Raw genomic sequence first — 13,055 nt, forward strand, 5'->3', positions numbered from 1 at the left:
TTAGACAGGCATGTTAAAAATATTTATTTTGAATCATTAAATCAGGACTTCATTGCAGTTTGTAGAAATAGTAATTACAGCAGAGACTCTGCTGTTTATTTCCACTGATCACTTCAGGATTTTTCACTGTCAGACATTCCCATGGCGAGACACAATCAAGCATTGAGGTATTTGGCATGATGCCTGATATGGTCATTAATGAATGTTGCAATAAAGTAGTAACTGTGGTCGTAGCCCTAAAGAAAGAAAAACACCAGATGGCTTCAAAAAAACCAAGCAACAATGTCAAAAGCATATAAGACTACTTTACAACTATCACTCTGGCAGGAGAAGATATTCTCTACCACTAAGGGAAGCTGAATCACAAACACGTGTTAAGATTGTAAATAATCTCCTTATGAGTTTCTCAAATGAACAAGAATTTATGGCTTTAATCTCATACAACAGCTACCCAGTTGTAAACAAGCTTCAACGGAAAGCATAGGATTGTAGTATAAATGTTTCATATTTCTTTTAAAATGTAATTAATGTCTAACCGGGTGCAAACCTGAAACACCTCTTCAGCATTACTGCAAATGTGCCGATCCTGTTCCAGTCTGTAAATGTTCCAAATATTTGTAAACTGAAACATCTATTCCAAACTTGGAATGGATGTTTCAGAACAGTCAAAACTCCTTGGAAAAAGTTAGAGGACCTATTCCAAACTGTAAACAACTGCTGAATTTGAAAAGTCTTCCACACTCCAAGTTTTCTCCTCTGTGTGCAGTATTTAAATTCATAGCAATCTCTCATTCATTGATATCACAAACCCAGAAAATTACATCTTAAATCTTTAAAGCCACTACTGAAAGCAGTGTCAATCCTAACCCTAACCAGGCAGTGGCTGTCCTTGCAACATTGCACCGTAACTGGACTTCTATGAATTAGCCAAGTGCCTGACATGTACCGTATTTTTTGGCGTATAAGACACACCTTTTTCCCTCAAAAAAGAGGCTGAAAATCTGGGTGTGTCTTATATACTGAATACAGCATTTTTTGCCTCTGGAAACCCCGCCCCTTCACCAAAATGGCCGTGCATAGCCTTTAGGAGGCTTCCAGAGTGCTCCTGGGGACTGGGGAGGGCAGAAATGAGCAAAAAACTGGATGTTCTCCTAAAGGCTATGCATGTCCTTTTTTTGACAAAAAAAAAATGAGCCGTTTTTGGGAGGTCTGCAGAGTGCAAAAACTTTTTTAAAAAAATTTGCCTCTTCAAAATCTTGGTGTGTCTTAAACTCTGAAAAATACAGTAATTCTTTTTCTTCTACTTTGCTCCTCCCTTCTAAAAGGTTTTATTTGAATTGATATTGCACGGAAGACACAGAAATCATAAACCAAGTACACACATTTTTTTATGATTTCTAATTGGTTTGGAAGGAACAAACCAGAACAAAGAGTTCCTTCTTATGGAAAAGTAATTCATTTTAGTGGTAATGAATGGACTGCAGAAAAAAAAAGGCAGCTGATTCTTAGCAAGCTAGAATTTGCCACTGTAGGAGCAAAGCCCAGAAAAAAAAATCTAATTAACCACTAACATTTCTAGATGCTTTCGCTCAAAATTAGTAAAATGGAAAAATCTGTATGATACACAATTCTAACACCTAGATTTTCAGATCCTAGGAACTGATGTAGTCATTTAAAAAATCCATTTAATTAAACTATCACTTTTTACTTATCTGTCCCTTTCCAAATAAGATATAAGCACTAGATGCAAACAAACTAAAGCCCAGTTTTGGAGCATTACCTGCTGCAACCTAAAAACGACTGGGATTTTCCGTTCTGTGCAAGCAGCAATGAAATTATCGGGTAGCAACTGTCCTGCTGTAAGGAACTGATCATCTTTGCCTTGGTCTATTAGGATATCCAGAGGAGAGCCTTGATAAGATTTCGCAATGTGCGTGGCATCATAGGCCTATAAGAAAAAAAATGCATTTGAAATAGAATAAAATTGAATTGAATAGAATACTTTATTGGCCAAGTATGATTGGACACACAAGGAATTTGTCTTTGGTGCATATGCTCTCAGTGTACATAAAAAGACAAGATACGTTCATCAAGAATCATAAGGTACAGCACTTAATGATAGTCATAGGGTACAAATAAGCAACCAGGATTTATCAATATAAATCGTAAGGATACAAGCAACCAAGTTAGTCCTGCAGTCATAAGTGGAAGGAGATGGGTGATAGAAACAATGAGAAGACTATTAATAGTAATGCAGCCTTAACAAATAGTTTGACAGTGGTGAGGGAATTATTTGTTTAGCAGAGTGATGGCGTATGGGAAAAAACTGTTCTTGTGTCTAGTTGTCTTGATGTGCAGTGCTCTATAGCGTTGTTTTGAAGATAGGTATGCTTCTAACAATAGCATCAACCAGGCAAGATTAAAAGCTGAGAAAAACAAGGGAAACTGCAGACAAAAGGGAATTTCATGCAACAGACTTATAACCACTTGGCATCTATTAGCTACAATGAAATGCATATAATTTGAATTCTTTCCTGTTTTAGAAGCCCCAAGGACAAAACAATTTCCCTTTCATTTGCAGCTACTATCAGCTGGAGGAATAAAATACTTTCAATCTGGCATTCATCTGTCAGAATTATTAAACAGGAGGATCTAGTATTCCAACTTCACATCTCCCTGGCATCAACAAATAAGGATTATCTATCTTTTTCTGGCAGTAGCTGCTTTAAAATCAACATCCAGATTGTAAATCGCTTGCTATAAAATGATAGTTATAATTACAACATTAATAACTCAGTCAAAGTAGATGAATAAGAATCAATAAAATCTACAGGTATATAAAAAAAATCTTCAAATTGAAAGCACCTCTTTTGTCTTCCAAACAAACTATTTCCAACCACATCAAAGTTGGAAATACTTGTACCTGAACAAGAGCATTTCTAAAATGAAACAGAGTTGCTTTGGATGCAAAACACATCGAAATGATCAAAGCAGTCAATTCTGAATGGAGAACTGATTGCAACTCAGAATGGATATTTCAGATTTGAAATGATCTGAACTAAAAATGTTGCATCCATTAACAAAACTGATATAACGAGTGTTCCTGAATGCTGAAAGCTGATTTGCATACTTTTGTCTGCTGCTGGAATCACAACTGGACTCTGCAGGGTTAGTTTTGAAATGGTAAAAACAGTTTATTGATTTTTTAAAACAATTGCAATTTATTCTATATTATATATGTGATGAGATTTTCAGTACATACTTCCCAATTTGTTGCGTTCGATCCTAGATATCCACTAAATGCCTTTTTCCCCCATGGACACTGTATTGGGTTGCAGATTGGAGCAAATGCTGAAACAGACTATTTAGATATTGGTGGTTAATTATTCAAACTTTTTGCACTACAATGTGAAATTATTTTTCTTCAAATAAAACATTTATGAAATTCCCGTTTACAGAGTTCCAGAACATAGCTGTTTATTTTCCCACTTTGATAAACCAACATTACTTCATCCTGTCATCACTGCATGTATGTATGCATTTATTTATCCTACATGTCTCCTTATCACACACAGTGCATCTAGGGAGGCTAAACAACCAGTAAAAAACAGAGTAAAAACAAAACAACCCTTTCCCCACCAGGTGCCAGACCAACCAGACTTATCAATTATTCCTTGATTTAATTTGACACATTAAATAGTTTGAACCTTACTTTATATTTTCCAGGATTCTTTAGGGCCAGGATGAGGGCTCCATGGCCTCCCATAGAATGGCCTGAAATTGACATCCTTCCAGAATCAACTGCGAAACTGGCATTGATCAGATTGGGTAACTAACAGAAAAAGACAAAGAAGAAAGTCAGCACTATACTACAGTCTGTAATTATATTACGGTAATTGTAGATCTCTCTCTTCCCCCCTCTCTTTCTCTTCATTTATATCATCGTTTCTCAAACTTTTTTTTGGGGGGGGGGGTTGTCACTGTCCCTTTACTTGTTCCAAGTTCTTTGTAACACCCACTGTCCTGTGTATGTGACTTGCAATTATTTTAAAAAAAACATTTATTGCATTTATTTCTTTGCTAACAATTACAAATACATAGTTAAGTCATAAAGTTACAAGTCATTGTAGTAATAATTTAATATGTAACCAAGTGTGCAACTTTTGTGAATCATATTGTTGCACTAATACCTACCACAATTGTATGTTTTACAGCATGCAGTCAAAACAGTCCAAAGTGTGATGCTATTTTAAGTATGTAGTTTGATATATTTATAATAATCAAAGAACACGTTTAGAGTTTTATACACTCAATAAGCATTTGATGGATAGGTGATGCGTAATCTTCTGCTTTCATTATCCTAATCCTCCTGCTCCTGTTGGCTTCATGTCAAGTAATGCCCCCCCAGCTGTCACCCAATGCCACTCAAAATAATTCAAATGTCCTCCAGAGGACAATATCACCCACTTTTAAGAAACACTGATTTAGATTAATGTAATTCAAATTACCTCATCTTTTATGTAAGAGTACATGCGATAATTTGTTTTCCATAATTCTTCTGTGGCATCTATATAGAAACCGGCTCCAGTGCCAAAATCCCAGCTCTCGTCTTCTCCTTGAATATTGCATCCACCTGCCACGGAAAGTAATGTTAATAATTAGCAAATTACAGGAACGGAGGTTGATACTTTGTCTTCATGAGCAGGAGGGCTAACCCACAAGGCTAGGGGAAAAATATCTGTCTCAAAATCAATAATATCTTCTGAAACTAATTCTAGGCAGAAAAATCTACCTGGTAATTCAAAAATTCTTGCAGAAACTTTGCTGAGCTGCGGAAAGTCAGTTCTGAAACTTTAAGTAAAAGCTCAATAACTGGTTTTGTAAGAAAAGACAGATATTCAATGCGGGTGCACATTTTTTCCCAGCAAGACGATTACTTCTTGGAAAAACATATTATGACTGGATTTCTGGTAATCAGAAAGAGCCCACTGGGAAAATATTAGGAATGTAGCCATTATAGTTCCTGACCCAGTCTTAAGAGTTATGCCTACAGGACCCCCCTTCAAAATCTATCTACCATTCATATTGATGAAAGACCCTGCCAATAAGCTAAATTTAATGACTGCCAGTGGACCAGGACCACCCAGTCACTGATAAACTAGCTACATTTATACACAGGAAGGCCATCCCCCCAAAGTGTATGCTGTTCAGCCCTTTTGCTAGACAAGCTACTAAATGGCAGCTACTTCAATTCAGGAGCAAAATGCAGGGAAGGCAGGACAGAAAGGTAATATTTATTTATTTATTTATTTATTTTACCGTGCTTCTAGACCGCCCCCTCTCCCAAAAGGGACTCGGGGCGGTGTACAGTCCATGTAAAGAATATATCAAAATACAATAAATAGAATTAAATATGTACAGTTAAATATGGAGGAGGTTAAAAATGAAATTAAAAGAACTGTACAGAGCCAGTAAATATAATTTTAAACCCCTAAAACACACACAAATTAGATTAAGAACATTACCCCTAAAATAACCAGTTAATAGTGCATTCACCAGGAGGGACAGTTGTAATTATGCCAGGCCTGCTAATCGGAACAGGTGAGTCTTTAATTTTTGCCGGAAGGAGCGGAGGTCAGTAGTGGTTCTGATGTCGGGGGGGAGGTCATTCCAGAGGGTTGGGCCCATCACAGAGAAGGCCCTACTCCTTGGCGTCGCCCGTTGGCATTGCCTAGTGGACGGCACCAGGAGAAGCCCCTCCCTGTGTGAGCGAATTGGCCGCAGGGATGTATGTGGGAGGATGCGATCCCGCAAGTAACTAGGTTACTAATAATTTCTATTCTTGCTGTTGAGAAAATTTAAACCAGTTATTGTCAAATGTAGCGGCAGATACCCTAAACATGAGATACAACAGATAAAATAATTACTATTTACAAATGCATTTGTACATGCAGATCAGTGGTGGGTTCCTCCCGGATCGCACCGGATCGCGCGCGCTCCCTTTCAGCGCTCCACCTGGCTTGCACGCTCCCTTTCAGCGCTCCACCTGGCTTGCGCACTCCCTTTCAGCGCTCCACCTGGCTTGCGCGCTCCCTTCCGGCGCTGAAACCGGAAGTACAGTTTTGCCCGGCCCTGGCGAAGCAACGACGCCTGCCTGCGCTCCACCAGCTCGGCTGGGAACGGAGATGTTTCCTCAGCGGAGCGGAGCGCCTGAAAAGTCTTTTCAGGCGCTCCGCTCCGCTGAGGAAACATCTCCGTTCCCAGCCGAGCTGGTGGAGCGCAGGCAGGCGTCGTTGCTTCGCCAGGGGCGGGGCAAGACTGTACTTCTGGTTTCAGCGCCGGAAGGGAGCGCGCAAGCCAGGTGGAGCGCTGAAAGGGAGCGCGCAAGCCAGGTGGAGCGCTGAAAGGGAGCGCGCAAGCCAGGTGGAGCGCTGAAAGGGAGCGCGCGCGATCCGGTGCGATCCAGCAGGAACCCACCACTGATGCAGATAGTCCTCGCCTTACAACTGTAGTGAAGCCTGCCAAGTCGTAAATCAGGTCACCCACATGACCGATTCAATATTATGAACGTCTTTGCAGCAAGTGTTAAGTGATCGCCGCGGTCATTAAGCGAACCAATGGTTTGCCATAGGGCCAGTTTTGCTGAAAACTGAAATAAGTTCCAGTTTTAAGCAAAACTGTCCACATGATCACAAGATGTTGCAAGCAGCCGTAAATGCAGGACAGGTGACAAACACCAGGTATGTGATCATGTACCGGGGGGCGGGAGGGGGGGACAGCAGCCATTGGCACTTCGGAACCAAGTTGTAAGTATCCCCAGGGAGGTCCATTGTAACTCTGATCAGTTGGGAAGACTACCTGTACAATCTGGCTTAAGTTTACTAGAGTCAGAACATCTGTATCAACGCCATGAGTAAACCAATTAAGCTGATGCTTTTTAATAAACCACTTACGTGGGCTGGTATCTGGAGCGACTACAATAAGGCCATGTTCAGCTGCAGCTTGATGGAAACCACCTTTGGTTATGAAGTTTTGTTCTGTACATGTTAGTCCTGAGAAGAGAGAAGAGCATCTTAATATTCCACATTCCTGGTTACATTTTCATTTCATAGGGAAAAAATGAATCACTTATTTGGTTTCTAGATTCCAACGATCAGATCAACTTAGATATTTTTATAATCATTGTTCTTCAACTTTGGGAACTTTAAGAATTCTGGGAGTTGAAGTCGAAGTTCCCAAAGCTGAGAAGCACTGTATATACTCCTCCAATCACCACGCTCTGGACAGTTTATTGTCATCATAAGAAAATGTGAGATAAATTCATAAAACTCCCAGAACTGCCGCAATGATTCTCATGCAAGCTAAAATAAGGAATAGAAAACACTGCTCCTCCCAAGCCCCCAAATCAGAACTACTACAGTCCAATAGATACTCAATTGTGTATAGTAATTTAGATTGGGAAATAGCATTTAACGCAGAAGCAAGAGAAGTCCAGTAGTGAAATCAAGTGCCTTTCTTTAATTCACAAATAATTTCGAAATACTCACCTGACAGCCAGTACAACACAGGGCATTTCTCAGTTACTGCCTTCGGCGGTAAATAAATCCCAAACTTCATTTTACATTTCAGCTCCACACTGTTAACAACAATATTGGAGTTAAGACAGAACATTTTTAAAAAGTCTAATGTTTTTACTGGACTGTTTATTACTGCTTCAGCAGTTTTTGCAACTTGCTTGGCTTACTCTGGCTTTGGGGGCTGATGAATATATAATAAACCACTAAATCATGGGTCTCCTACCCTTTGGCTTGCCTGGGCTCCATTGAATGAATGTCTTGGGCCACATATAAAATATATAATATAGTTAATGCATATAAATAACAAACTTCCTTTATTTTTAATATTTTTATTATATCTTGTGGGGCAGCATTACTAGCTATCCAGAACTGCGTACAGCCCATGGGCTGTGGGTTTGACACAGATGCACTAAATAATCTAATTGTGTATTTAAATTAGGGCTTGTAAAAATTTACTGTTGAATGATTTGTTTTTGTCATTTAGTGTATTCTTCTTGGCAGGAGAGACTATACAGCTAATGTGACAGAAAATAACTAAGGAAAAATACTAAATTATTGACACACGTAAAAGGAATGGGATGCGCTCCAGCACAAAGTCTGAAGGAAACAGAGCAGGGATACCTAATCAAAAATAACGTGGTATCTTTTCAAACTAACCACTGAATATTGCAATTTGCACCATAAAGCCTAATAAGCCAAAATAATATAGTATGAAAATAAAACTACTAATAGAGTCAGTTTGGTACGTTGAGGTTAAGGAATCAGCCTAGAAAGCAGAAGATTGTGAGTTCTAATCCTGCTTTAGGCATGAAAGCCAACTAAGTGTCTTTGTGTCCAATCCTTCTCTCTTAGCTCAACCCACCTCACATACAGTAGTTGTTGTTCTAGGGAAAATAAGGGGAGAACGGAGTGTTAGGTATATTCAGCTCCCTAAGTTATTTATAAAAAAGAATAAAGATGGGATTAAAATGTGTGTGTGTGTGTGTGTGTGTGTGTGTGTGTGTGTGTGTGTGTGTGTACGAAGACAAAAACACCAGCCTGAAGATGGCGAGTGGAACCTCGCCAAAACGTTGCCAAGACAATCTCAATCTTACATGGGAATACAACAAGACCAGCGTGTGTGTGTGTGTGTGTGTGATTAAAGAACACAATAATACTTAACTATTCTTTTAATATCACAACTGCCAACATATTATTGGAAAGACGACAAGCACATTTCTAGTGGACCTTGGATTTAAAGGACAGAATTAAGCTATTAGGAAAAGAGCTAGGAAGATACTTTGTTAAAAGAAAAAAAGTATAATGCCTTTGGAATGCATCTTCTATTAACAAAAGAATCTTGAAGCAGTGAAGGTTTCCAATTTTTTTAGGGGGGGAGGGAGGCATTTTTGCTGACCCCCCCCCCTGTACTTTCTGTTCCAAATCTGTTCCAGAGAGACTATTTGGAACAACACTGTGAGTAGTTGGAAGAAATGGTGATTTGATAAACATTACTTTCCCTGCTCCCTTCCATTCACAGACATCTTTGCTAAATCACATAGTCTCCTCTAACCAGGACCCACCAAAAATGTCAAGATAGTAACTCCAGGTTTCTCTTTCTACAGAAGGGCTGCTCTCTATTCTAGAAGCTCTCGTCCCAATACATCTAAAAAAATAATATTTTGGCAAAGGGTTATAAATGTAGAAGCCCAAGAAAGCATACGCCAACATTTTAGTTTCAATAATACTTAGCACTACTGATTCACACGTTAGAACAACCATCAACGCTGTCATTTTTTAAAAGAAAATTTGCCCACATTATAAACACGACTATTCAGACCAGCAGCATTCTTTTATGCACGTTTTTTTCGTAAGTCTCCCCGCTATACACAATGCAACGTCTTCCAAGATAGAACAGAATAGAATAGAACGTGTACATAGAATCTCAAGTGTAGTTGAACTGTGGGGTTATAAAAGTTTACATTCCACTGATTTCACTTAAATTAATCTGGATTTATACAATGATGGACCTTAAAGAAGCAAAAAGAGAATTGACCACTTTGAACTTTGCTATTGGAGAAGATTCTTGAGAATACTGTGGACAGCCAAGAAAGCAAACTGGATGGATCCTTGAACAAATTAACCCAGAATTCCCACTCAAGGCCCAAAATGATCAGGCTCAGATATCCTACCTATTATGTAAAGACCCAGCTCTCCAGAAATAGCTTTAATGCTGGGAAAGGTGAAAGGGAAGAGGAAGACAACCAGCAGCAAGGTGGATCAACCCAGTTACAGTGAAGACGAGTGCACCATTGGGAGACTTAAAAGAACAGATTATGGACAGGTTGTCATGGAGAAAATCAAATAAATATAATGTTAGTGCTCTCCTTTTGATGAATTCTGTTTACAAGGGAAATTTGCTTGTTCTCTTCATTTTGAAAGAAGCATATTCTTTATTATCCCAGATCTTTCTATCCAAATGTTTTTCACTGCTACTTTTACAATTGCAGTGTTTGAGTCTTTTTATCTGTCTGTCTGTCTATGTATGTTGTGACTAGTTTGCTAACAAGAAGTCAGTATAAAATTATTTAAATAAATAGTATATTGACCTGTCATGTTCAAACACTTTCTGAAAACCTCCAAAGCATTTGTTGCTAGAAAGTTCCTTCAAGGCCATGATCTCTGTTGAGGAAAAAATGAGATTTCATAACTTAATTTTCTTCAGCAAAATCACATTATTATACATAACACCTGTGTATAAACATGTTAGCAATATTTAAGTTGCTAAAAAAAGTCATAGATTTTGAAATAACAAAATTGCTTTAAAGTGATAACATAAAAACATACATAAAATTGTTATTATCTTCCACCAACCTTCATTTTTCTCCCTTCCTCTTCACAATTGAAGACAATTTAAACTCTCTCATCACATACAGTATTTCTTGTTCAGCAGAAACTTTCACAAATCAGTCAGCCAATAAATGGAAGTGCAGAAGACCGAGTAATAGCTACTTTAGAATAAAGAGGGCTCGTAAGATCAAAGATATTGAATTTAGGATCAAGGAGACTCAACTCCACACTCAGCAATGTAAACTGACTGGATTAGTTTAGATCTATTGTTAAGGGGAAATCCAGCAAAGGAATGCTATACCCACCTTATTATTAGCTTATTATTTTATAACCCACCTTTCACTTAATATTTCTTTCCATTTTTTCCTTGGTTTGAGGTGGGCTGAGAAAACCCAACATTATCTAGTGAACTGCCTAACATTACCAAGTGAAAATCTGTGGCTGAGAGTGGATTAGAATCGGGATCTTCTCATCACAGTTTGACACCTTAACCACTATACCACACTGCTTCTTACCTTGAGCTTCTGGAAGAGAAGATGGGGACAGAAATGCCAAATTAGACAACATAAAGCTTAGAAAACAGAATTATTCTAATAACTGCAGATCTTTTCCAACCAATACAGTTGATTAAAAGGCTTAAGCTTTCATGAGCTGTCAAGATGGCCTTCTCTGCCCTCTTCCCATTCTAATTGAAAGTCTACATGAATCAAACCACTCTATTTATCTGATGAAGTGAGTTACAGCTCACAAAAAGTATGCCTTTTAATAACATGCTAGTTAAAAGAGGCGCTGTTAGATTCCTTTTGATTTTTTGCTGTCAGATCTGGTGCTTTGCTTAACATTTGACACACAAACTCTTACTACTTCAATCTGAACCCATGGTCCTTCAGGTGGGTTGAGAAGCACTCTTATATTAATATTTACAATCGCTTTACAAGCCTTTGATAAGGAGGAGAGGTTTTGGAACACAGCCTTGCTTAAGGCCTAACTCAAATAAGCCCGTGGTCTACTTTGGGAGGTTGGGCTCCATGCCAGGGATAGAAATCCGACTAAATTCCATTTAGAAGTTCCTGCCAAGGAGCTAACAGAAAAATGCAGTTGAGAGGGAAGGCCAAAATTCAGCTCTTTTGCAGTTACAGTACTTACATACATTTACTACTGTTTTCATTTTAATTTCTTCCCAAGATTTGCAGAAAATAAACCAGCACTACTTCAACTTTTCCTACCAGTATTTGTGCTCCATGCAAACTAAATCTGATAAATGATTTTTGCCATAGTAATTGCTGTCAAAGGAGAAAGGTATAAAAGTTATAATAATGCTTGATTTCCACTTTATGTAGAAATTATAGTTTTACTTCTGGAAAAACCATTTACAGAATGAAAGTTTAGTATGGAATTTGTTCATCTGTCACACCTGAGCCATTTAGCACACGTATCTTGAAACCCTTCTATCATCTTCATCCATTTAACATAGCACAATTAGAGCTACACCACACTAAACTATTGATCGTTTGCTGAGCAACAAGCCATGGTCTGCAAACCACAATAATAGGAGTCTGCCCAATGCATTAAACCAAAATCAAAATAAAATAAATCACAGGATGGCTTAGCAAAATTGCCTATAACTATCTAGGGAGCAGTTCAATTTTTCTCAAGCAGATGAAGTGAGTGGAAACATCCTGAATCCTTTCTGGTGTAAGCAGGATCAATACTGGGAAGGAAATAATTCACTCAGTTCTGATTTAGATACCACTGAACATGGGAAATTCCCCAGAGCAGATTGCAGCACCTGTTTGCTCTTCATAAATTCAAAGCTTTTGGCATCAGAATTACCTCTCAAAAAGGGAAACAGAAGCATCCACAAACAATATTTTGAAACTTTATTTGCTCTTTAGAAATTTATCAAAATGGCCTGATGCAACATGGACAGAATGAACAACATCCAAAAACAACATTACCAATGAAACACACACATTTATAGTTTCTGCATGTTACACTTAGATGAAAGAATATGGCTTGTGTCATTAAGAAAAACTAGATAGAATAAGAATATATCACGGACAAAAAAAATTTGATGAAAAAAGAAGCAATCTTCTTATAATCCGTGAGGTAGGTTGATTCAATTTTAACAAAATCATGTTTTCCTTTTTTTAATCTTGTCTTAATTTTAATTTCCAGGATTTTCTTACCAAAAATTCTCATATATCATCTGACTAGTTTATATCCAAATATCATTTAAAAAAACAACCCTTAGACTGCTCCCCCCTAGCTTCAGATATACTAGCACTGCAAATCTCAGGGACATATTTGAGAATATATAGGGCTATAAGAATGCAATAGGGAGAGAAGCTGAATTATCCAGCTGTTCAATGGTGCTAGTACAGCACCAAAGTGCAAGATTGGACAATGTCTTGGCAAAAGCAGGGACAACAGCACAGTACTTCCATTAGCCAGACGTCCATATTCTGTCAAGGGGTTGATGTCTCCCGTTCTTCTCCAATTCCAAATTACAGCAAGACCTACAGCTAAAAGATAAATTCAGGTTTTCTCCACACAGAAAATAAGAAGAAAACAGAGAGGGCAATTGAACATGGCGTCTAAATTGCTTTTCTTTCTTTAGAAAGTCTACAAAACACCCTTGTCCAATGC

General features: G+C 38.2%; 1 protein-coding gene across 1 annotated transcript in view; it reads right to left on the reverse strand.

The window, feature by feature from the left end:
* ESD (esterase D) overlaps window positions 1-13,055 on the reverse strand; it is a 15,712-nt gene continuing 2,657 nt past the window's right edge. The window contains exons 2-9 of the mRNA XM_081941857.1: window positions 10,166-10,238; window positions 7,548-7,636; window positions 6,954-7,052; window positions 4,509-4,633; window positions 3,713-3,832; window positions 3,263-3,361; window positions 1,781-1,948; window positions 1-236 (exon numbers count right to left, since the gene is read on the reverse strand). Coding sequence (XP_081797983.1) covers window positions 156-236; window positions 1,781-1,948; window positions 3,263-3,361; window positions 3,713-3,832; window positions 4,509-4,633; window positions 6,954-7,052; window positions 7,548-7,636; window positions 10,166-10,233 — 849 coding nt within the window. The 5' untranslated portion in view covers window positions 10,234-10,238 and the 3' untranslated portion in view covers window positions 1-155. The remainder of the gene's footprint in view (window positions 237-1,780; window positions 1,949-3,262; window positions 3,362-3,712; window positions 3,833-4,508; window positions 4,634-6,953; window positions 7,053-7,547; window positions 7,637-10,165; window positions 10,239-13,055) is intronic.

This window comes from Natrix helvetica, assembly GCF_964273705.1.
Source record: "Natrix helvetica genome assembly, chromosome: 2".
Taxonomy (NCBI): Eukaryota; Metazoa; Chordata; class Lepidosauria; order Squamata; family Natricidae; genus Natrix; species Natrix helvetica.